This window comes from Podarcis vaucheri (genome assembly GCF_965113315.1).
Source record: "Podarcis vaucheri genome assembly, chromosome: 16".
NCBI classification, from domain to species: Eukaryota; Metazoa; Chordata; class Lepidosauria; order Squamata; family Lacertidae; genus Podarcis; species Podarcis vaucheri.
The window spans coordinates 7,882,777-7,905,223 of NC_138754.1; the positions used below are offsets into that span (position 1 = coordinate 7,882,777).

At 50.5% G+C, this 22,447-nt stretch overlaps 1 protein-coding gene and 1 long non-coding RNA gene across 4 annotated transcripts in view; one reads left to right on the forward strand and one right to left on the reverse strand.

Moving 5' to 3' along the window:
* The window catches only part of DENND4B (DENN domain containing 4B), a 56,644-nt gene that overhangs the window by 4,294 nt on the left and 29,903 nt on the right, over positions 1-22,447 (forward strand). For 2 of the 3 annotated variants that reach the window (XM_082202031.1, XM_082202033.1), the window contains exons 2-10: positions 7,943-8,259; positions 10,746-10,998; positions 11,663-11,732; positions 13,483-13,652; positions 14,855-15,096; positions 16,172-16,238; positions 18,286-18,344; positions 19,962-20,106; positions 21,634-21,809. In XM_082202031.1, coding sequence (XP_082058157.1) covers positions 7,961-8,259; positions 10,746-10,998; positions 11,663-11,732; positions 13,483-13,652; positions 14,855-15,096; positions 16,172-16,238; positions 18,286-18,344; positions 19,962-20,106; positions 21,634-21,809 — 1,481 coding nt within the window. In that variant the 5' untranslated portion in view covers positions 7,943-7,960. Of the gene's footprint in view, positions 1-3,755; positions 3,822-7,942; positions 8,260-10,745; positions 10,999-11,662; positions 11,733-13,482; positions 13,653-14,854; positions 15,097-16,171; positions 16,239-18,285; positions 18,345-19,961; positions 20,107-21,633; positions 21,810-22,447 lie in introns of those variants that run through there. The other variant, XM_082202032.1, reaches the window with a different exon arrangement.
* LOC309520731 overlaps positions 9,031-22,447 on the reverse strand; it is a 130,350-nt gene continuing 116,933 nt past the window's right edge. The window contains exon 3 of the long non-coding RNA XR_014214348.1: positions 9,031-9,075. This is a non-coding gene — a long non-coding RNA (uncharacterized lncRNA). The remainder of the gene's footprint in view (positions 9,076-22,447) is intronic.

Sequence of the window (22,447 nt, forward strand, 5' to 3'; positions counted from 1 at the left end):
GGCCATTGACCTGATCTGGTTGGCCACTGTGAGAACAGGATGCCTAAGCCAGCTGGGGTTTGGGCCTGATCCTGAAGGGTTACTCTGGTGTTCTTCTTTCGTTAATAACGATACGATGAGGAAGATGATTGAGGAAGGGCAGGGGCAGTTGTTCTTAGTGGTTTCCTAAGGGGTTTTTGTACTTCTGCAAACCTCTGGGTTCTCCGCAGGTGCCTCAGCCTAACAAACGGCTGAGACGGAAGAGGTTCAACAGCCGTGTTAGAACTCAGATATATAAGCTCGGTGCCAAATACAGTGGTACCTCGGGTTAAGAATTTAATTCGTTCCGGAGGTCCGTTCTTAACCTGAAACTGTTCTTAACCTGAAGCACCACTTTAGCTAATGGGGCCTCCTGCTGCCACTGCGCGATTTCTGTTCTCATCCTGAAGCAAAGTTCTTAACCCAAGGTGATATTTCTGGGTTAGCGGAGTCTGTAACCTGAAGCGTATGTAACCCGAGGTACCACTGTTGCTCCTTAAACCAAGGTTGCAGTCCCCCAAACTGAATGCCTCGTTGCAACATTTTGGGGTAAGACAACCCTAAAGTCTTATTTTTCAAATGACGGACTGGCTGTGATTGATGATCAGTTAAACATCTGGCTAGTTCAGATGACCGCCTTGAGTGAGGTTAAGAGCTTTGAGAAAGGAAAGTCATGTGATCCAGGGACAGTCCACATATATATGGGCCTATTGCGACCTCTTTTTCTTAATGGTGACATTCATAACGCAGGGATATTCTTCACAACCGTGAACAGGGCAGAGGGGTGAGGTAAGTGAAGACAAGCGACCACAATTAGCTATAAGGCTTTTCACTGCTCCTGCTCAGGCTGCACAGAAAAAGCATTTTCGTTCCCGAAATTCATTCCGATTGTGCAGATAAAATATATAATGGATAGAATTCTACAGGATGGGTTGCTAGTGTGCGAAAACAGTCGAGATCCAGTGATCCCCAGGGCTCCACCTCCAGATGGGGGAGATGTTAGGCCCAGGAATCTTAACTTGGTCACAAGCGGACAATAGCCAGGTGCAAAATGCGCGTAAAGGTAAAGGGACCCCTGACCATTAGGTCCAGTCGTGGCCGACTCTGGGGTTGCGACGCTCATCTCGCTTTATTGGCCGAGGAAGCCAGCGTACAGCTTCTGGGTCATGTGGCCAGCATGGCTAAGCCGCTTCTGGCGAACCAGAGCAGCGCACGGAAATGCCATTTACCTTCCCGCTGGAGTGGTACCTATTTATCTACTTGCACTTTGACGTGCTTTCGAACTGCTGGGTTGGCAGGAGCAGGGACCGAGCAACGAACCGCCGACCTTCTGATCGGCAAGTCCCAGGCTCTGTGGTTTAACCCATAGGGCCACCCGCGTCCAAAATGCGCCTAGCGCCTGGCTAATTTCGAACACTGCCTGTTTGTGGAGTTCTTGTCTGTTTGGCCTGATCCAGTTATAGGACTCTCATGTAGAACCTCCAGGTCCAGAGTCAGTCTATCCTGGGTCCTTAGGGGCAATTGTCCGCTGTGAGGACAGGACGCTGTGTTGATGGGCTCCCTTCAGCACTTTGCAAGGCGCGATTCAGGCCTCTTTTGCGTTGGCAGGATTCTGCTTTCTCTCTGGGTGCGAGGGAGCCTTCTGTTCGCCCTCTGCTCAGCAAGAAGCAGAAACGGGACTTCCCAGTTTCTTCCCCCTCCCTGGCTTCTGCTCAAAGAGGGTGTCTCCCACCCCGGTCTTCTCCGGTCACACTTCCCTTTCCCAGAGCTCTGGGAGTTTTCGCTTCCTCCCTTCTCCCTCACTTTCTCTGCCCTCATCCTGGCACCGCAGACGGGAAGTGCAAATTCTTCGCTCCCTTCCTGAGTTGGAAGGCGGCACTGAGTGTTCCTCCGCTGGCTGCCCCCCCCCCCCCGCTTTCAGCAGTGTGATTATCACTCCTACAGTCCCGAGACTTCGAAGGGCCGGATCCTGCAGCAAGTCGCCCCTGTCAGAAGCCACATCCCTGCTGGGCGAGTGCTTCTCTGCGTCGGACGGCTCGCTCCCTGTTCAGGAGGGTTGTTACAGCTGGGAGAGGGGCCGTTGAAGGCTGGATGCGGCCCTCTGGATCCCCTCTCCGGACCTCGGGAGCCTTCTCAGGCCACACCCCTCCCTAAGCCATGCCCTCTCCCTGCCTATTAGCACCGCCCCCTGCCTAGAATGTAGCCTGTAATATGGAGCTGTTACTCTGCCCACAAGTGGCATGTGGCCTCCAGAACATTGCTTAGAAAGGATTGTGGCCCTCGGGCCAAGAACGCTTCCTCACCCTGTAGTCTGGGGCATCCCCTACTCTCTTCCAGGATCACTTTCGCTCTGAAAGTTGGCCTAATTTTTCCACTCTCTATATTTATGAATGCGCATATTCAAATATTATGGATGTTTTCGCCTGCGCCCTGAGGCTTTCGAGGAGCTGGCAGCCCCGCTGCTGTTTCAGGAAAGCGCCTTAGCTCAGTGGTTGAGCCCCTGCTTTGCTGGCAGAAAGTCTTCAATTCCCGGTGTCTCCAGGCAGAAATTTTCCCCAAAATCCTGGAGAGCTGCTGCCAGTCAGTGTATACAGTACTGCGTGCCGTGGCTCAATCACCTGGCTTCCTGCAAGGCAGCTCCCTATACATTCTTTTGCTCAGATTCATGAGGACTAGAACCTTGCGTTGCTTTTTTGAGACGGAGGCTGCAGTTCAGTGTGGAGAGCTCTGCGTGCAGGAGGTCTCAGGCTCCAACATCTCCAGGCCAGGCTGGGAGAGAGTGCCGCCTTGGAAAGGCGCTGCCAGCCAGTGTATGCAATATTGAGCTAGGTGGGCTACTGGCCTGACACTGTTTCATGCATTTTCCTGAGGTCCTGTGAGAAGGGAGCTCAGCCAAAGACTTTAAGTGGTGCTTTCGACAGCAATCTGGTGAATGGAAAAAGCAAGCCAGGAACACCCGTCTCCTGCTGTTTCCTGTTGTTGCGCTGGGTAGTTTTTTTTTTTGTCTTTGGGGGGAATGGATGGGGGACGGTTGTCAGAAGCAGAGTAGAAACAGCAGCTTTGCAGGGCAGCCGCTGCTTGTTTCCATTAACTGGCCTGCCGGGTGTTCCCTCCCTCCCGCGTTCAGTGCTTGCCAAGCCTTTTCCTTGACCTGCTAGCTTTCTGCATGCAGGGGCTTTCCCCGCTCTATATGCATGCCTGCAGCGTGGGAACATTAATAGATTCCTAGAACCGAAGAGTCGCAAAGGGCCCGTTGCAATGCAGGAATCCCAGCTGAAGAATCTCCGACAGATCCTGCCTCTGTGGTTGTTAATTGAAATTATATAATCTGTTTTAAAATCTCCGGCGCAGGACAGCCCACCGCTTTGAGAGGCAGTCCGTTCCACTGTCTGTTCAACAGTTCAGCTCCTCTTCCTCCCCAAAGTGGTACAGTCCGGGCAGGCCTTTGCTGAACTTTTCGCCTTTTAAGAGGACCAGAGAGAAAGCAGTTCTCTGGAAGGGGGCAGCGGAAGCAAAGGGACAGTTGACCCCACACCCTGATTTGACCCAGCCGTCAAATCCTGGCGGGCCCCCTCCTCGCAGGTCAAAATGTGGTTTAGAAACAAAAAAGGCACTTCCGCAGGGGGGAGTAGCGTGTGCGAAAGCCGCCACAGCTGTGCCTGGGGGGAACGGGACAGGGGACCTTTCACCCAAGTTGCGAAACGGCTTTTAACTTTCGGTTTTAGGGCAGAGGGATCGTTAGCCGCGTGCTGCCGAGCCGTAAACGTCCGGTCTTCCCTCGGCTGTGGTTGACAGGCGGAGAGGTACGTTGGGGGGCGGCGAGTGTGGGGCAGCCCTTGGCGGGCCTGATCCAACTTATTGGCTGCCTGCCTATCTAATGGCATTCAGAGGAGGTATGTCCTTTCGAGGCCTCGTCCAGAAGAAAAATAAGGAGAATCGACTGCCCCCAACCTCGGCAGATGCTTCCTTAGCCCCACACCGGCCGCCTCGCAAGGGCATCGCGTTCAGTGGGCACAGCTAGGTGGTGACAGAGGTGGGAGTCGTGTGTGTGTGTGTGCGTGTTTTTGTGTGTGTGTGTGTGCAGCCAAATCTAAAAATAAATCAGCTGAGCATTGGAGGGAAGGCAGGAGAGACCAGCTCCTGCGTTGGAGGGCATTTGGGAAGGACACTGAACCCCTGAGCAGCTGGATATCAGCCAGGCGGGGAGTTGTGGGGGGGGGGGCTCATTTGGTCCACCTTTCCCACGCTCCCCCCCTCCCAATTTCTGTACAGGAGAGAGCAGCTGCGAAGGGAAGCTGTCAACCCATGCGTTTATATGCATGCCATCTCAAAACCCGTTTTTTGCCACGTGAGAGGGGGAGTAAGGTAAGGGGGGGTTGCAAAAAACCAACACACACCCCTGCAACAACAACAACAACAACAACAACAACAACAACAACAACAAAAGCATCTGTTCATTTGGGCTTTTGACCCTTGGCTGTATTTCTCATTGAGGTTGCGAACTGGCGTCTTTGACGGGCACCAAGTTCAGGGGCATGGAGTTCCCGCAAAAGGGACGGTTCCCACGTGTGTTGATTATTATTATTATTATTATTATTATTATTATTATTTATACCCCGCCCTTTCCAGTTCATAAAACCAGGCTCAGGGCGGCTAACAACAAATTTAAAGCACTCAATTGTGATACAATAACAAAAAGCACAAAATACAGTATTAAAGCGTGAATAACAATAAATTCAAAGTTCTGAAATCAATTTGGGGGAAATCCATCCCATAAACATTAGATGATCACCAGGGCTAGCTGGCTAAGTTAGTCCTATTTGGGCCAGCGAGGAGACCAGGGGAGAATTAGCTGTGGGATACCAGAGCGGGTAATCTTCATAAAAAGGGGAGGGGGAGGGAAGGAAGGGGAATAAAAGATCAGGCTAAGTTCAAATTGGAAGCCAGGTGGAATAGCTCTGTCTTAGAGGCCCTGCAGAAGGAGGTTAAATCTCATGGGACAGAGCATTCCACCAGGTTGGAGCCATCACTCCGATGGGATGAGAGGCGAAGAATTCCCGCGCACGTGAACGCTAGCATTTCTGGATGGAGGGCGTCAGAACAGTGCGGCGCTCCGACGTCATTTGACCCGGCAGCCAAGTTGCGGCGAAGTGCCGCCTTGCAACTGCGGTCGCAGCAGGAAGCTCTTGAGTTCTCCCTTCCTTCCTCTTTCCTCTCTCTCGGCACACAGATCTTGGGTCTGTAATATGCCTAAGAACAAGGTCATGGAAACTGGGGTGGAATGAGACCGTACCACTTCAGGCTGTGGGTGGCAGGGGGCGATACCACTTTTGAATGCTCCTACAATTACTGATACTGCTTTTTTATATATATATCCTGCAAGCAGAAAGCTAGCACATCAGGGTGGAAGGCTGGCTGCTATACTAGCTTTCTGTTTGTGGGGAGGTTCGAGGGCGTGGTTTCCTTACTGTCAGCTACATCTGGAAGTTGGGGGGGGCATTCTTACCATGGGCAACCATTCCAACTATGTTATAGCCAGCGTTTATGCCTGACTGTGTTTCTTGCTTGTCTGAATGCTCGACGGAGAGAGGTCTGAGAGTGAGTGCAGAATCTAGCCTGCTGTTGTCCTGCCCACTTTTGACCCTGGCCCCTCCCACCACCGCCCTGTGTCCCAGACCGCCACGCCCTCTCTGAGCACGTGCAGAGTTGTCACACCGCCACCCCCCCCCAAGAATTAGCACAAAGGTCGCCTGCAGGAAGTGGCGTCCGTGGAGAGTCCCTCTTGGGATTTTTTAAGAGCTGTGAGTTGCACCCAGTTCCTCCTCTTTGCTTCCGTGGGCCCCAGCACCCGTTTCCTCCCGAAAGAGCCCCCGCCCTACGGGTTCCACCATATCAGCAGAAACGTGACCGCTGACACCCCCTTCTTCCGCTTCCTCCTTCCCCTTTCGACCTCAGAGACCCAGATAGACACGCAAATACACAAACACATATGAACACCCACACACAAACCTTTTTCACTCTCGCTCTCTCTATATATGCTCTGTAGCTGTGAATTATTATTATTATTTTGTTGTTATAACTTACACCCCACTCTTCACCGAGTTAAGACAATTTAAAGGTAAAGGGACCCCTGACCGTTAGGTCCAGTCGCGGACGACTCTGGGGTTGCGGCGCTCATCTCGCTTTACTGGCCGAGGGAGCCGGCGTACAGCTTCCGGGTCATGTGGCCAGCATGACTAAGCCGCTTCTGGCGAACCAGAGCAGCGCATGGAAACGCCGTTTACCTTCCCGCCGGAGCGGTACCTATTTATCTACTTGCACTGGTGTGCTTTCGAATTGCTAGGCTGGCAGGAGCTGGGACCGAGCAACGGGAGCTCACCCCGTCGCGGGGATTCGAACCGCCGAACGTCTGATCGGCAAGCCCTAGGCTCTGTGGTTTAGACCACAGTGCCACCCGTGTGCCTAAGACAATTTAAAACACGTTTTTAAACGTTTTAAATTGTTTTTAAAGACAATTTAAAGCACAACGTTAAAAACAATTTTGAAAACTTAACAATTGCAGAAATGCATGATCACACACACACACCGCTAATAAAAATAACGACACCTAATGAAAAGTCACAAAAGTTCATGCAATTGCCTATCCTAGGTTTAGCTCTCCAGTCTTTTTGCATTAGAAATCATCAGAGAGAGAGAAAGGGGCAGGAACCCCACCCTTCCCAGAGGCCTTCTCCAATGTCTGTCTCGAGACTTTGGGTGATGTGGGTGGGGGACCATTTCTGGCCAGGGTGCTTCCACCCCCGCAGGACACGTCGCCGGTTTTCATTCTTTTAGGGAAGTTTTCTACAGACGACTATTCTGCGCGGACGGCAGAATCGAGGACTGCCCCTAACGCGGACCAAATCGGTCGGTCGGTCGCCTTGGGTGGGCCTTTGGGGGTGGCAATGGTTTTTGTCACCGTTGGCATGGCAGAGGCTCCCGGCTGACACCCTTCCCTCCTGAAACACTTCCATTTCGCTGCCCTGCCGGTTTGTTTCGCTGGTTCTGGCATTACGAGAGACGGGGGACACGACCCAAGGCTGTAAAATGGCGCACGGCAGAGGGGAATTCCCCCTCCCTCTCTCCTATCGCCAGAACTCGGCGGCATCTGATTCAGAACAGATAAAAAAGGCTGTCCTTCTCTTATCTGTTCAACGGCGGAACTCCCTGCCACAGGAGGCGGGGTGGCTGCCATTTTGGATGGCCAAGTCACAGTCTGACCTCCTCCTTTGGTAATCCTCATAGAACTCTAGCCCAATGGTTGCCATTAATTTGATTCTGAATTGATTTTAGAATGAATTGATTTTAGAATGTATTTCAACTGATGGATTGTGATTTTATGTAAACTGTGTTACTTTTGTTGTTGTTAGCTGCTCTGAGCCCGGCTTCGACTGGGGAGGGTGGGATAGAAATAAAATTTTATTTCATTATTTTATTATTACAGTCATACCTCGGGTTGAAGTAGCTTTGGGTTGAGCATTTTCGGGTTGCGCTCCACAGCGACCCGGAAGTAACGGAGTGCATTACTTCCGTGTTTCACCGCATGCGCAGATGCTCAAAATGACGTCACGCGCATGCGCGGAAGTGGCGAATCGTGACCCGTGGACGTGGGTTGCGTTCGCTTCAGGAGGCGAATGGGGCTCCAGAACGGATCCCGTTCACATCCAGAGGTATGACTGTATTATTATTTTAGAAGAGTGGTGGACAAATTCATGCGGGAGAAGCCTAGCGATGGTACACGATGGCCATTCTCTGCCTCCACAGGTTTCATGTCTCTCGCCGCGGCAACAGGCCACCGAACATTCTGCGCAGGCCGCCATTGGCTGGGAGCTTCTGGGGAGGCGGGGCTTCTCACGCGGCTCTTCTTCATTTTCCCCTGTTGCAGATGCCGTGAGCCGCCGCCATGACGGACGAGTGGGCCCCGCAGCTGGTGGACTACTTTGTGGTGGCCGGCTTGGCGGACACTTCGGCGCCGCTGGAGGATGAGAGCCAGCCGCCTCGCCCGTCCCGGCCCAGCGAGCCCATCGTGGACGTGGCCGTCATCGTGCGCTCGCAGGGCGAGGAGGTGCCTCACGGCTTCACCTGCATCGACCGCACCACCTCCGGGAACCCCGTGGAGCTCAACGCCGGGCTGCTCAACAACCCCCAGATGTACATCTGCTACAGGAGGGGCCGGGACAAGCCCCCCATTGTGGAGCTGGGGTAGGTGACTCCAGTCCGTTTCACGTAGGGCCGCCTCTGAAGAGGGTTCGGAAACTTCAGCTGGTGCAGAATCCGGAGCAAGACGGTTTGAGCCTATTGCACTGATCCCGGTCCGACTGCAGTGGCTACCGATTAGTTTCCGGGCCCAATTCCAAGTGCTGGTTTTGACCTGTAAAGCCTTAAATGGCTCAGGAATGCAATACCTCAAGGACCGCCCCTTTCCGTATGAACCTACCCGGACCCTGAGATCATCCTCTGAGGCCCTCCTTCGTGTGCCTCCTCCTTGAGAAGTCTGGAGGGTGGCAACTTGAGAACGGGGCCTTCTCTACAGTGGCTCCCCGTCTGTGGAATGCTCTCCCCAGGGAAGTTCGCCTGGCGCCTTCATTGTACACCTTTAGGCACCCGGCAAAAATGTTCCTTTTTAACCAGGCCTTTGGGTGATCTGATTTACATCTTACGCCCTTTTAAACGGTGCTTTTTTGAGGGGAGGGTCTGTTGTGTTGTTGTTGTTGTTGTTGTTATTTTTATTAGGTATTTTGTGTTTTAGTTCTTGATTTTATTCTGTGAACCGCCCTGAGACCCCTGGGTATAAAGCAATATATACTGCATTTTTCCTTGTATAACACACCCCCAACCAATCGCCCGTCTCGCATATGCACTATCTGTGTATAAGATGCCCCCCCCAATTTTTAACATTATTTTAGAGCAGCCTTTCTCGACCTGTGGGTCCCCAGATGTTGTTGAACTACAACTCCCATCATCCCTAGCTAGCAAGGCCAGAGCTCAGGGATGATGGGAGTTGTAGTCCAACAACATCTGGGGACCCACAGGTTGAGAACTGCTGTTTTAGAGTAAAAAAACCCCCTCGTCTTCTACACAGAAAAGTACAGTAAATTCAATATATAATAATAGGTTGGGAGACAGTTGAGAGAGCATGACACTCTTCATCTCAGGGCAATGGGTTCGAGCCCCACGTTGGGGGAAAAGATTCCTGCATTACAGGGGGTTGGACTAGATGACCCTGGGTGTCCCTTCCAGCTCTGCGAATTCGCAGAGAAAGCTATCAACAGCTACTGTCTCGGGTGGCTGTGTTCTTTTTTTTAATAATTTTTTTATTGGTTTTACAAAGTTTTTATAAACACAAATAAACAAACAAACACACAAACAAAACATGTATAGTTTCATATCCTTTTTTTCCTTAAACCTTACTTCGTCGATTTCCCCATACCTCCCCTTTCCACATCCCAGTTTCCAAAATTATTTCAGCAAATCCTAACACTTAATTTTATCAGATTTTTCCCTTATTCTTTTCTTTTACTTAATCTTTTTCAGCTGTAAACCCCTTTTTTCCTTAAGATCTGGACATTTTAGCACTCATTGATTTTACAATATTTCTTAAGATAAACTTTAAATTTCTTCCAGTCTTCTTCCGCCGTCTCTTTCCCCTGATCACGGATTCTGCCGGTCATTTCAGCCAGTCCCATATAGCGGGTGGCTGTGTTCTGCCTCCACTGTCGCTTCTGAATACCAGTGGCCGGGAATCTCAAGGCAGGGAGTCCTCCTTGAGAGTTTCCCAATGGTTGTCCATTGTAGGCTTGGTGAGCCCCTGGCCTCTTATGATGTCCTTAGGTAGGGTGGGTGGTTGGGTATGTGGGCGTTCAGCACGCAGGAGATGGGCCCCAATATATTTCAGAATGCCTTTCCCCTTATGAAAGCACACGGACCCTGTTAGATCTCCATCTGAGGCCCTCTCCCCTTCTTGAGAGAGGTTGGCAACAAGGGACGGGGCCTTTTCAGTGGTGGCACCCTGCTCGTGGAAAGCTCCCCCTATCAATAATGTCCTTTCAGTGCCAGGGCATCTGGCAGATCAGGGCAATTTGCTGTCTGGTATGTTTCCCACTGAGCTCCTTGGTGGAAAACGGAGCTATAAAATGGAAAACGATCGCGGTCCCAACCAAAGAATGGCAGCATAAGTTGACAGAATATGCACAATTTGCAGACTTGACATATAGAATAAGAGGACAAGGAGAACATATCATTAAAGAAGATTGGAAAACATTTATTGAATATATGGGAAATAATTGTGTACAGCTAAAAACGCTGGCAGCGTTAAGATAACTTCAACAGAGTAAATTGATGGATGCAATAATGGAAAACCGATTGTTATAGTTTTTGTAAAACATGCAGGGATTTAAGATATGTAAAATGAACCGTGGAAAGAGGAGAAGGGAAGTCGTTGCCATCTTAAGGATGTAAAATGTTTATTTGAAATTCTTGAACAGGAAATTTAATAAGAATTATATTAAGAAAATAAACGGAGCTGTAAACACAATAAATAAAGGGAAAACGTGCAACTGAGAGCACCGCAAAGGACAGGTCCTTAGAATAGTATCGTTGGTAGGGGGCTCTAGGGGTCATCTAGTCCAACCCCCCGCAATCCCTATTCCTCATAGTGAAACGCACACTCTCTTTTGCCGTTTGCCTAGGGTGCACTACGACGGAAAGGACCACCCGAAGCCCGGCTACAAAATCATCGACACGACTCCCTATAGCCATTCGGCTAACCTGGCCTCGGGGGCCCCCGGACACCAGCGCACCTTCCTGACGTACCGGCGAGCCAGCGAGAGCCAGGCCTACAGCACGCTGGGCATCACCGACATCTGCCTTATCATGCCCAGCAAAGGGGAGAGCCTCCCGCACACCTTCTGCCGCGTGGACCGGAACCTCAACGCGGGCATGGTGAGTAACCGGAGCTCACGTGCTGCCCTGACGCAGTGGCAGAACTCATGGCTTCGTACCCAGGAGGTTCCAGGTACGGTCCCTGGCATCTTCAGGGAGGGCTGGGGGTTCCTCCCCCCCCCATCTGAAATCCTGAAGTGTGGCTGCCAGTCAGTGCACGCAGTACTGATCTGGATGGAGCAACGAGCTGGCAAATTGTCCCAGCTCTGCTCAATTCCTGTTTTGTCCTTTATTCATAGAGTTGGAAGGGACCACAAGAATAATCTAATCCAAGTCCCCTTCAATGCAGGAATCTTTTGCCAAATGTGGGACTCGAACCCACAACCTTCAGATTAAGAGTCTCATGCTCTGCCAACTGAGCCATCTCATTGCTCAGAACCAGGAGGGATGGAACCTTCCTGTAGGGGAAGGCAGACGAGTGCAGAAGGTCCCAGGATCAGTCCCTGGCGTTTCCAGTTGAAGACCCAGGGAGCAGGTCACGGGGAAATTTTTTCTGCTCTTCTTAAGACCCTGGAGAGCAGCTGTCAGTCAGTGTAGCCAACGTTAGGTTAGTTGGACAACCCTTGACTTGGTCTGGGCAGATTTCTCTGTTCCTGAGGCTGCTTTTTCTGTGGTCCAGCCAATTGCTTTCCTCCACCTTTTCTTGCCTATCTCTTTTCTGCAGTGGGGACCAGCCCTCTACATCTGCTACAAGATGGCGTTGGCAAAAGGGAACACTCTGGTTTACCAAGCAGGTATGTCTCGGACAGAGGACACGGGGCTCTTGGGGGCCTTACTGAGCTCCTTGTGTGTGTTGACTTAGCGTTTTTAAGAAACTGCCATCCTGTCGCCCGGCTCTAACACAGGGCAGGGGGACATTTGGCCCTCAAGGTGCCAGTGGATTATAACTCTCCTCCTCTCCACCAAGGATGCTCTGATCAAAGCACTGTAGCTCAGTGTCAGAGCATCCGCTTTGCGTCCAGAAGGTTCCAGGTTCAATCCCCAGCCTCTCCAGAGAGAGCCCCCTGCCTGAAACCCTGGAGAGATGCTGCCAGTCCGTGCAGGCAATACTGAACCAGGTGGGTCAGTGATTGGAGCACTCGCTTTATATTGCCAACTTGTCTTGATATACAAGGTGTGACCGGAAAGTTCGCTGAACTGTCACAGAAATCGGACAGCGAGAAATATTCGAACATAATCAGTCGGCATCGGAAACCCACAAAATGCTCACAATTGTGTACAGAGATGAAGCTGCAACTCGAAAGACAGTGTGTGAGTGGTTTAAGGGTTTCCGTGAAGGGCGGCAAACCATCGAAGACGACCCTCAGTCTGGCAGACCGTTGACAAGCAGAATGACAAATGTCGACAGAGTTTGTGAGTTATTGATGTGGGAACCACATTTGTCCGTCCGAATGATGGTGGAAGAATTTCATATTCCGCATGAAATCATTACTGAGTTGTCCCACCCTCCATATTCTCCCAATCTGGCCCCACCGGATTTCTTTCTTTTTCCAAAACTGAAATCTTCGCTGAAAGGGCACTGATTTTCCAACATTCCAAACGTCCAAGCTGTTGTGACGAGGGAACTGAAAGCAGTACAAAAAGAGGACTTCTCCAGAAGTTTCCAACAGCTCTATGAACGTTGTCAACAGTGCATTGTATCGGAGGGGGCCTACTTTGAAGGCCTGTAAGGCATGTATGTTCTCGCTGTCTGATTTCTGTAACCATTTACCAAACTTTCTGGTCACACCTTGTATATTGGCCGCCACAATGGACTTGGTCCTGATTTTTGAGAAGCGTCCCTGTCGGGAGAGATGGCATGGGGGGAGGATGTAGGATGCTGAGAACTTCTCAGGTTAAAACCAGCACCAGCACTGGGCCTCAAAGCCTGTGAACACAGGCGAAATCTGATTGCACCTCCCCAAGGTCCCAAAGGAATCGCAGAAACATCTGAGGAGTCTTCAAGGGCGAGTCCCATGTAGCACAGATTGCAGTAGTCAAGCCGGGAGGTTGCAGGGAATCATGGATCAGTGGAGCAGGATCCCCTCTTCCTCTGAATGGGTAGACCCTGAGGGATAAAGGTAAAGGGACTCCTGACCATTAGGTCCAGTCATGGCCGACTCTGGGGTTGTGGCACTCATCTCGCTTTACTGGCCGAGGGAGCCGGCGTACAGCTTCCGGGTCATGTGGCCAGCATGACTAAGCCGCTTCTGGCGAACCACAGCAGCGCATGGAAACGCCGTTTACCTTCCCGCCGGAGCGGTACCTATTTATCTACTTGCACTTTGATGTGCTTTCAAACTGCTAGGTTGGCAGGAGCAGGGACCGAGCAACGGGAGCTCACCCCGTTGCAGGGATTTGAACTGCTGACCTTCTGATCGGCAAGTCCTAGGCTCTGTGATTTAACCCACAGCGCCTCCCGCATCCCTTACCCTGAGGGATAGTTGTAATTAATTGACAGGGAGGGACCGAAACAGCTTTCTCCCATTTGTCTTCCCCTTCCAGGTCTCCTTAGTCGCTACCCAGAGGAGGACAACGAGGCGTTCCCGTTGCCAGAATCCGTGGCTGTTTTTTGCCTGCCCATGGGGGCGACCATCGAGAGCTGGCCGGCCGACACGAAATACCAGCTTCCTGTCTTCTCCACCTTCGTGTTGACCGGGGCTTCGGGAGACAAGGTAGTCGGATTGCATGGTGGTGGGAACTACTTTTTGAGCTGGGTCAGAGAACCTGGGGTGGGTGATAGATAGATAGATAGATAGATAGATAGATAGATAGATAGATAGATAATTTATTACGGTTAAAGACCAGCTCGCATAACACAATAAAAACAGCGTTCATAAAGATAAAATATACAATCAGAGCAGATTGCAGCAATACCTCATGAGTTAAAATTGAGATACCGTAGATTCCAGTGTATAAGAGAGAGCCAGTGTGGTGTAGTGGTTCAGAGTGGTAGATTCGTAATCTGGTGAACCGGGTTCGCTTCTCCGCTCCTCCACATGCAGCTGCTGAGTGACCTTGGGCAAGTCACACTTCTCTGAAGTCTCTCAGTCCCACTCACCTCACAGAGTGTTTCTTGTGGGGGAGGAAGGGAAAGGAGATTGTTAGCCGCTTTAAGACTCCTTCGGGTAATGATAAAGCAGGATATCAAATCCAAACTCCTCTTCTTCTTCTTCTTCTTCTTCTTCTTCTTCTTCTTCTTCTTCACCCCGGAAAAGAGGTTAAAAAGTTGGGGGTCGTCTTGTACACCGGGTATGGGCAGAGCGAAGCCCGCCCCCCCCTGCTCCGGCGGTGGCTCCGAGGCGGCGGTGGCTGGCTCCGCTCCGTGCCGGGAGAGAGCTGCCCGGCGCAGAGCCCGCCTACTGCTGCTTCAGAAGCAGGGGCAGGGGCAGAGGGCTCCACTCCGCGCTGGGCGGCTTTCTCCTGGCGCGGAGCTGCCCATCGTATTAGGCGACTGGGCTTGGAAGACGAACCCCCAAATTGCAGCTTTAAAAGACCAGCAAGTGAGCTATTCTGGTTAGCGTTCATTTTTCATGCTGGCATCAATATAATTCTGGCATTCGCTCCTTCACCATGTGTGCACAGCGTGGCAATTGGCAAACAAGTCTGCAGATGTTTCTCGTCCACAACATTTATTACAGAAGCCTGTCCCGCACACATAACACACCTATAAACATAACAGTGGCAAATAGCCTTTGTTTGGCCAGCTTGACAACAATAATAAGAAGAAGCATTCTCCCTGTTCTCCTGAGATTCCTTTCCAGGTCGCCTGGAGTTACTCCTCACTCACCCCAGGTGAGCGACTGTTTCACCAAGGTTGCACAGGACTCTGACTTTCCTCCTTCCCTTCTTTGGCTTCTCTTGCTCTCACTCCCAGGTGTACGGTGCTGCCATCCAGTTCTACGAGTCCTTCCCGCGGGAACGCCTTTCGGAGCGGCAGTGCATGTGGCTGAACCTCCTCACCGTCGTCGACCGGCGCCCCATCACCAGCAAATCGGTGCAGACACGCAAGAGCATCTGCGTCCTGTCCCACTGGCCCTTTTTCGACGTCTTCCGAAAATTCCTCACTTTCCTGTACCGCTACAGCATCTCGGGGCCTCACGTTCTTCCGCTCGAGGCGTAAGTTGGGGATGCGGCCGATAGGATCGGGACCTCTGTGTGTGGTTGCAAAGCCTGAAACGTAAGCAGAACCTTAGCTAGATAACGGCCACAGCTCCCTCTAATCTGATATGGTAGATGGCAGAATGTCTCGCCAGAATGGCGCATGCTCTATTTATCTCCCGCATGGACTACTGGAATGCGCTCTATGTGGGGCTACCTTTGAAGGTACCTTTGAGCGGGTGGGTGTGGGAGACTCCCTGGTCCTGAATGGGGTAACTGTGCCCCTGAAGGACCAGGTGCGCAGCCTGGGAGTCATTCTGGACTCACAGCTGTCCATGGAGGTGCAGGTCAATTCTGTGCCCAGGGCAGCTGTCTACCAGCTCCATCTGGTACGCAGGATGAGACCCTACCTGCCTGCAGACTGTCTCACCAGAGTGGCACATGCTCTAGTTATCTCCCGCTTGGACTACTGCAATGCGCTCTACGTGGGGCTACCTTTGAAGGTGACCCGGAAACTGCAATTAATCCAGAATGTGGCAGCTAAACAGTGAGTGGGAGCGGCCGTCGAGGCCACATAACACCAGTCCTGAAATACCTACATTGGCTCCCAGTACGTTTCCAAGCACAATTCAAAGTGTTGGTGCTGACCTTTAAGGCCCTAAATGGCCTTGGCCCAGTATACCTGAAGGAGCATCTCCACCCCCATCGTCCAGCCCAGACACTGATGTCCAGCGCCAAGGGACTTGTGGCAGTTCCTTCACTGCGAGAAGTGAGGTAGCAGGGAACCAGGCAAAGAGCCTTCTCGGTAGTGGCGCCCGCCCTGTGGAACGCCCTCCCATCAGAGGAATAGACAAATTCCTGGATGAGAGGGCTCTCAGTGGCTTCTAGCCACAATGTTTATGCTCTGCCCCCACAGCTGGAGGGCAGTAATGCTTCTGAATCAGGCGGCTCATTGGCCTGATCCAGTAGAGCTCTTCCTATGCCTGTAAGCTGCTGTTACAGGGCAGAGATGGCGATTGTGGTTTTATTTGGTGTGGGCGGGTGTGTGGAAGGGTGTTCTTCTTCCCTGTGACTTCTCTGTTGCTCTTTCCAGGCACATCTCTCATTTCATGCACAATGTCCCCTTCCCATCTCCACAGCGGCCTCGGATCCTGGTTCAGGTAAGCAGAAAGCGGAGGAACCCAGAGCCTTTGCTCATCCTGTTGTTGGCAGCGGGGGGGAAGGGGTTGCAGGTCGCACCTTCCCCGGGTGACGGGGAATCAGCTGGGCAATTCCATTGTGTTAGCAGTAGTGTTGTGGCAAACTCAGAGGTGCACGCTGCCTTCATAATAGTCACAACCGCACTTCCTTGCCACTGTACCCCCTTCTAGGATTATACATAAATATGCATTGTTATTGTTGTTCTTGTTCTTGTTATATTATTTCAATTTATATAATGCCCAGGAGGTCCCAGGACGGTGCACAACATTATAAAAACACATTACAGAGCATCAGTGATTAAAACATAATGAAAAGCATACCAACAGACAGCCTAATAATAAAATAGTCATCATGATAACAGTCCTTTCCCCCATGGTTTCACAGGCCATAGATCAGGCATAGGCAAACTCCGGCCCTCCAGATGTTTGGGACTACAATTCCCATCATCCCTAGCTAACAGGACCAGTGGTCAGGGATGATGGGGATTGTAGTCCCAAACATCTGGAGGGCCGGAGTTTGCCTATGCCTGTCATAGATGGCCATCGGCCTAGGTAAAGAGGAATGCCTTCGCCTGGCACCTAAAGACATGTAGTCGTGGCACCAGGTGAGCCTCTCTCCTCAATTGAGGGGCCACCACAGAAAAGGCCCTCATAACTAGGGATGTATTGGAACAATCAATGTAGATCTCCATGTGTTTGCCTTTCAGTTAGGTTTACTATTTTCTCCACATCCAATGATATGGAGTGCTCCAATATCTTATTATGTTGTGTTTTCCTTGAAGTTCCACTGTACACAATGGAACTTGCCTGTCGTCCTCTTGAAACTGAAGCACCTTGAGATTTCAGTGTTCCTGAATGCTTAGCTTTGGAGCATACATTACATCTCCTGCTCGCTGTTCTTCCCGCACTCCTCCAGAGTGACCCTGGGAGCCGATTCTCAGGGGCCGTCTTACCTCTTTCCTCTCCGGATTGGCTCTAAACAGTACAAAGGGTGAGGAGACTTCTTCTCATTGGCTTAAAACAGGCATGGCCAAACTTGGCCCTCCAGCTGCTTTGGGACTACAACTCCCATCACCCCTAGCTAACAGGACCAGTGGTCAGGGATGATGGGAACTTGAGTCCCAAAACAGCTGGAGGGCCAAGTTTGGCCATGCCTGCAGCCTTAAAAGCTCCCCTTTTCATGCTGATTGGCTGCCTCTAGGGTGCTGTGAATTGACGGATCTTGCTGCTGAAATAGTACTGGGCCTTTGACTCCCCTGCAACACTAGACCGGTACACCTCTGTCTGTTAGGCAGCTGAAGAACGAGCCATTGGTCAAGCCAGGACCTTCTACGTAATAACCATTTGCTCAACCCCTGAGTGATGCTTGGAGAGAGGCGCTTAGCTCTTAGCTGGTCAGTCCGCCTACCTTGCATCAAGGAGGTCCCAGGCATCTCCAGGTCAGACCAGGAATTGTCCCCCTGTCTGAAACCCTGGAGAGCTGTGCTGCCAGCCTGTATAGGAAATTCTGAGCTGGATATATATTGAAAGTACCGTAATTTTTGCTCTATAAGACACGGCCGACCATAAGGCGCACCTAGTTTTCGAGGAGAACAAGGAAAAACAAATATTCTCTCCCTCTCTGCGAAGGGGCTCTGTTTCTCCTCCCGCTTCACTGAAGGGGCGCTGGCAGCTGCTTTCGCAATCCCTCTTGCTGTTCTGGCTTCTGGGATAGCTGTGCAGCCTGCGTTCGCTCCATAAGATGCACACACATTTCCCCTTACTTTTTAGGAGGGGAAAAGTGTGTCTTATAGAGCGAAAAATACCGTGTGAAACTGGGAATGTGAAGATTATGGTTCATCTGGGGCGAAGAATTGAGAAGCGATGTCCGACCTCTGGTGGACATGCATGTTTTGCAGTAATCTGAGTGTCACGCTGATAAACGACAACTTTTGGTCTGCACTGCTGATTGTTTGGGCTGTATCTCAAGCTGTGTTTTCTCCCCTCTCCCTTCTTTTTGCCTGTCCAGATGTCTTCCTATGATAACATGCTCCTGTGCCAGCCTGTTTCATCTCCTCTGCCACTCAGGTATGCTCTTCTGAAGCTATTAGATCTGCTGCTAGCTAGAAGTTTCGCCCAAGGGAACTTCTGCCTGGACCAGCGTGTCACGTGAAACTACGTTCTGGCTGATGTGGGACCATGTTCAAAGTGTAACTCTTAGTATATAAACAGCTTGGGATGAGTTTGCCTGTGAGGTCGATTTATCCCATGCATGCCTACTTGACCACTGCAATCTGAAGAACTGGGGCTGTTGCAGGTGCCACGAAATACCACTCTGTGTTTATAATAAATTGATATATCATCGCGGCAGCACGCAAACCTTGGAACTCCCTGCCTATTGACAAGCACCTTTGCTAGATTTCTTTCAGTGCCTGCTTAGGAATGCTTTAAGGCAAGCCTATCCTAGACATGTGGAACACGGGTGGCGCTGTGGGTTAAACCACAGAGACTAGAACTTGCCGATCAGAAGGTCGGCGGTTCGAATCCCCACGACGGGGTGAGCTCCCGTTGCTCGGTCCCTGCTCCTGCCAACCTAGCAGTTCAAAAGCACGTCAAAGTGCACATAGATAAATAGGTACTGCTCTGGTGGGAAGGTAAACGGCGTTTCCGTGCGCTGCTCTGGTTCGCCAGAAGCGGATTAGTCATGCTGGCCACTTGACCCAGAAGCTGTACGCTGGCTCCCTTGGCCAATAAAGCGAGATGAGCACCGCAACCCCAGAGTCGTCCGCGACTGGACCTAATGGTCAGGGGTCCCTTTACCTTTACTATCCTAGACATGTAGTATCCTGACATGTGTTTTAATCTGGGTTTTTAAAAACTATTTTAACTATTAAAATGTTTCAAATAACTGCTTTTAACTGCTTTTGTTTCCACTGTGTACATTTAAAGGTAAACTTAACAGTAAGCAAAGATGAAAACATATCGGCCTTCACATGGCTGCATAGGCTTCCCTAAACAAAAATGCTTTTAGTAGTAGATAGGTAGCCGTGTTGGTCTGCCATAGTCAAAATAAAAAAAATTCCTTCCAGTAGCACCTTAAAGACCAACTAAGTTAGTTCTTGGTATGAGCTTTCGTGTGCATGCACACGAAAGCTCATACCAAGAACTAACTTAGTTGGTCTTTAAGGTGCTACTGGAAGGAATTTTTTTTATTTTAAAAATGCTTTTGTGTAGGTGCCAAAAAGTTTTAAATTAAATTCAGTACAGTGGTACCTCAGGTTGCATACGCTTCAGGTTACAGACTCCGCCAACCCAGAAATAGTACCTCAGATTAAGAACTTTGCTTCAGGATGAGAACAGAAATCGTGCTCCGGCAGCAGCAGAAGGCCCCATTAGGTAAAGTGGTGCTTCAAGTTAAGAACAGTTTCAGGTTAAGAACGGTTCTCCGGAACAAATTAAGTACTTAACCCAAGGTACCACTGTAGTAATTTTTTAATATGGAATTACTGGGGGCTGGTGGAAAAGCTGCCTTGATCTTCGCCTCAGGTGTCAAAATGCCTTGGGCCGGCCCTGTTATTTGTATATAATGTGGGGGAATGTAACCAGACTAGCATTCCTGGGATAGTGGAACTGAGCGAGTTGGGTTCTTAAAGGGCTTGGGGAGTCAGTTGCCTTTTCACCGACCAAGACCTTCTTTCCTTACAGTGGTGCCAGCTTCCTCACCCTGCTGCAGACACTGGGTCCCGAAAACGCCGTGGCCCTCCTTGTGGCGGTGCTGACGGAGCAGAAGCTGCTCATCCACTCCCTGCGGCCGGACGTCTTGACCAGCGTGGGCGAAGCCTTGGTCTCTGTGAGTCGGGGCTCCTGGGGGGCCTTTGGGGGTTCAGGTGGGGTGGAGGACAGGGGGGCAGCAGTAGGCAAAGCCAGTAAGAGGTGGAGCCAGAGACCATGACAAGCAGAGCCAGCTAAACCCACATTCACCCCATACCTTTAAAGCTCTATGATGCTGGTTTCAACCACTATATTCTTCCCCTCAAGAATTCAACCATGATTAAATGGGCCGGCACAAGACTTCGGCCATAACATAGATATGAGCCAATGGAAAGACTAGAATAGAATAGAATAGAATAGAATAGAATAGAATAGAATAGAATAGAATAGAATAGAATTTATAATTTATTCCCCAGAGTTTCCCCAGCCACTCTGGGCAGCATCCAACAAAGTATTAAAATACAGTGGTCTGTTAAACATTAAAAGCTTCCCTAAACAGGGATGCCTTCAGATGTCTTCTAAAAGTCTGGCAGTTGTTCTTCTCTTTGACATCTAGTGGGAGGGGTGGGAAAACTTATGGAAAGTAAACTGGAAATTTACGGTGTGCTAAAGCAGTGAGCCTCTTGGGCTTGCCAATCAGAAGGTCGGCAGGTTCGAATCCCCGCGGCGGGTTGAGCTCCCGTTGCTCGGTCCCTGCTCCTGCCAACCTAGCAGTTCGAAAGCACGTCAAAGTGCAAGTAGATAAATAGGTACCACTCCAGCAGGCCTTTCCGTGCGCTGCTCTGGTTCATCAGAAGCGGCTTAGTCATGCTGGCCACATGACCCGGAAAAACTGTCTGCGGACAAACGCCAGCTTCCTCGGCCTGAAAGCGAGATGAGCACCACAACCCCAGAGTCTTTCGCGGCTGGACTTAACTGCCAGGGGTCCTTTACCTTTTTTATACTCTTAAGGGACAACCTTTTAAAAATGTTATATCGTTGGTATTTGACCCCTGGAAACTATCAAAAATGTATAGAAGCGTCCCCAATACCTGCTGGTGATGTGGAGAAACATGCGGTACCATGTATCATATGTGGTGGGTGTGTAAAAAGATCAAAGCCTTCTGGAATGATATTTATTTAGAACTTCAAAAAATGTTAAAAGTAAAAGGTGAAGGGTGGCTTACAGCACATAAAAAATTTTCAATACCCAGAGTGGTTTAACCAGGCATAGGCAAACTCGGCCCTCCAGATGTTTTGGGACTACAACTCCCATCATCCCTGACCACTGGTCCTGTTAGCTAGGGATGATGGGAGTTGCAGTCCCAAAACATCTGGAGGGCCGAGTTTGCCTATGCCTGGGTTTAACAACACTTCTTCCCAGGAAACTCTGGGAGTTGTAGCTCTGTGAGTGGGAATTCTCATCACCCGTAGCAAACTACAGTTCCCAGAATTTTTTAATTTTTTTTTTGGGGGGGGAGAAGCTTGAAGTGGGATAGCACTGCTTTAAATGTGCAGTGCATATGAGTCCCCGGTTTCCTCCATCTAGGCCTCGCAACGTATTTTTATTCCCCTGCCAGATTCTTCCAAGGCCCCCAGCCCTCACTTCTGTGTTTGCTCCCCCCAGATGATATTCCCGCTGCACTGGCAGTGCCCTTACATCCCCCTCTGCCCGCTCACCCTGGCCGACGTGCTGTGCGCCCCGGTGCCCTTCATCGTCGGGGTCCACTCCAGCTACTTCGACCTCTACGACCCGCCGCACGACGTCATCTGCGTCGATCTGGACACCAATACCATCTTCCAGTGAGTGCCGCAAACGGATGGGGGGGCGCGACCTGCTCCCCATCCCCCTTGCAAGGACTCCCCACCGCCCCCTTCCATAGGTGTCAACTTACAGATTTGAAAATAAGGAACCAGCAGCCTCGAAAATAAGGGATCAGCAGCCAAAATGAGGGATCAACAATTACTTTGATAAAATACATATTTTGTTGCGTGCAAATGGCTTTAGATACCTGTTAGGTCCATAAATTACCATATAGCATATATTCAACACAAAAAAACAGCAACAATTTGTTGTTGACAAAGCACAGCTGGACATAGAAAGGGCCCCATTACCTTCAGTAGCTTATTTAAGAGACATAATCAATAAGGGACAGCAGCGAGACATGGCGCTGGAATAAGGGACTGTCCTGCCAACTAAGGGACGCTTGACAGCTATGCCCCTTTCTCTCTCTTTTTAAACTTGTTCGTTTTATTAAATTTTAAGAGATCGGCACAAATCATATCTGCATCAATATAAATGACTTTCAGGGTTTAAGATCTCCCTCGTTCGCATTACAGTAATTAGCAAAGGGTGCCCCCCCCCACTTCGTGTGGAGCAGTGGTTAGAGTGTCGGGCCAGGTGCTAGGAGACCAGGTGTAATGGGACTTGGGGTTGCTTG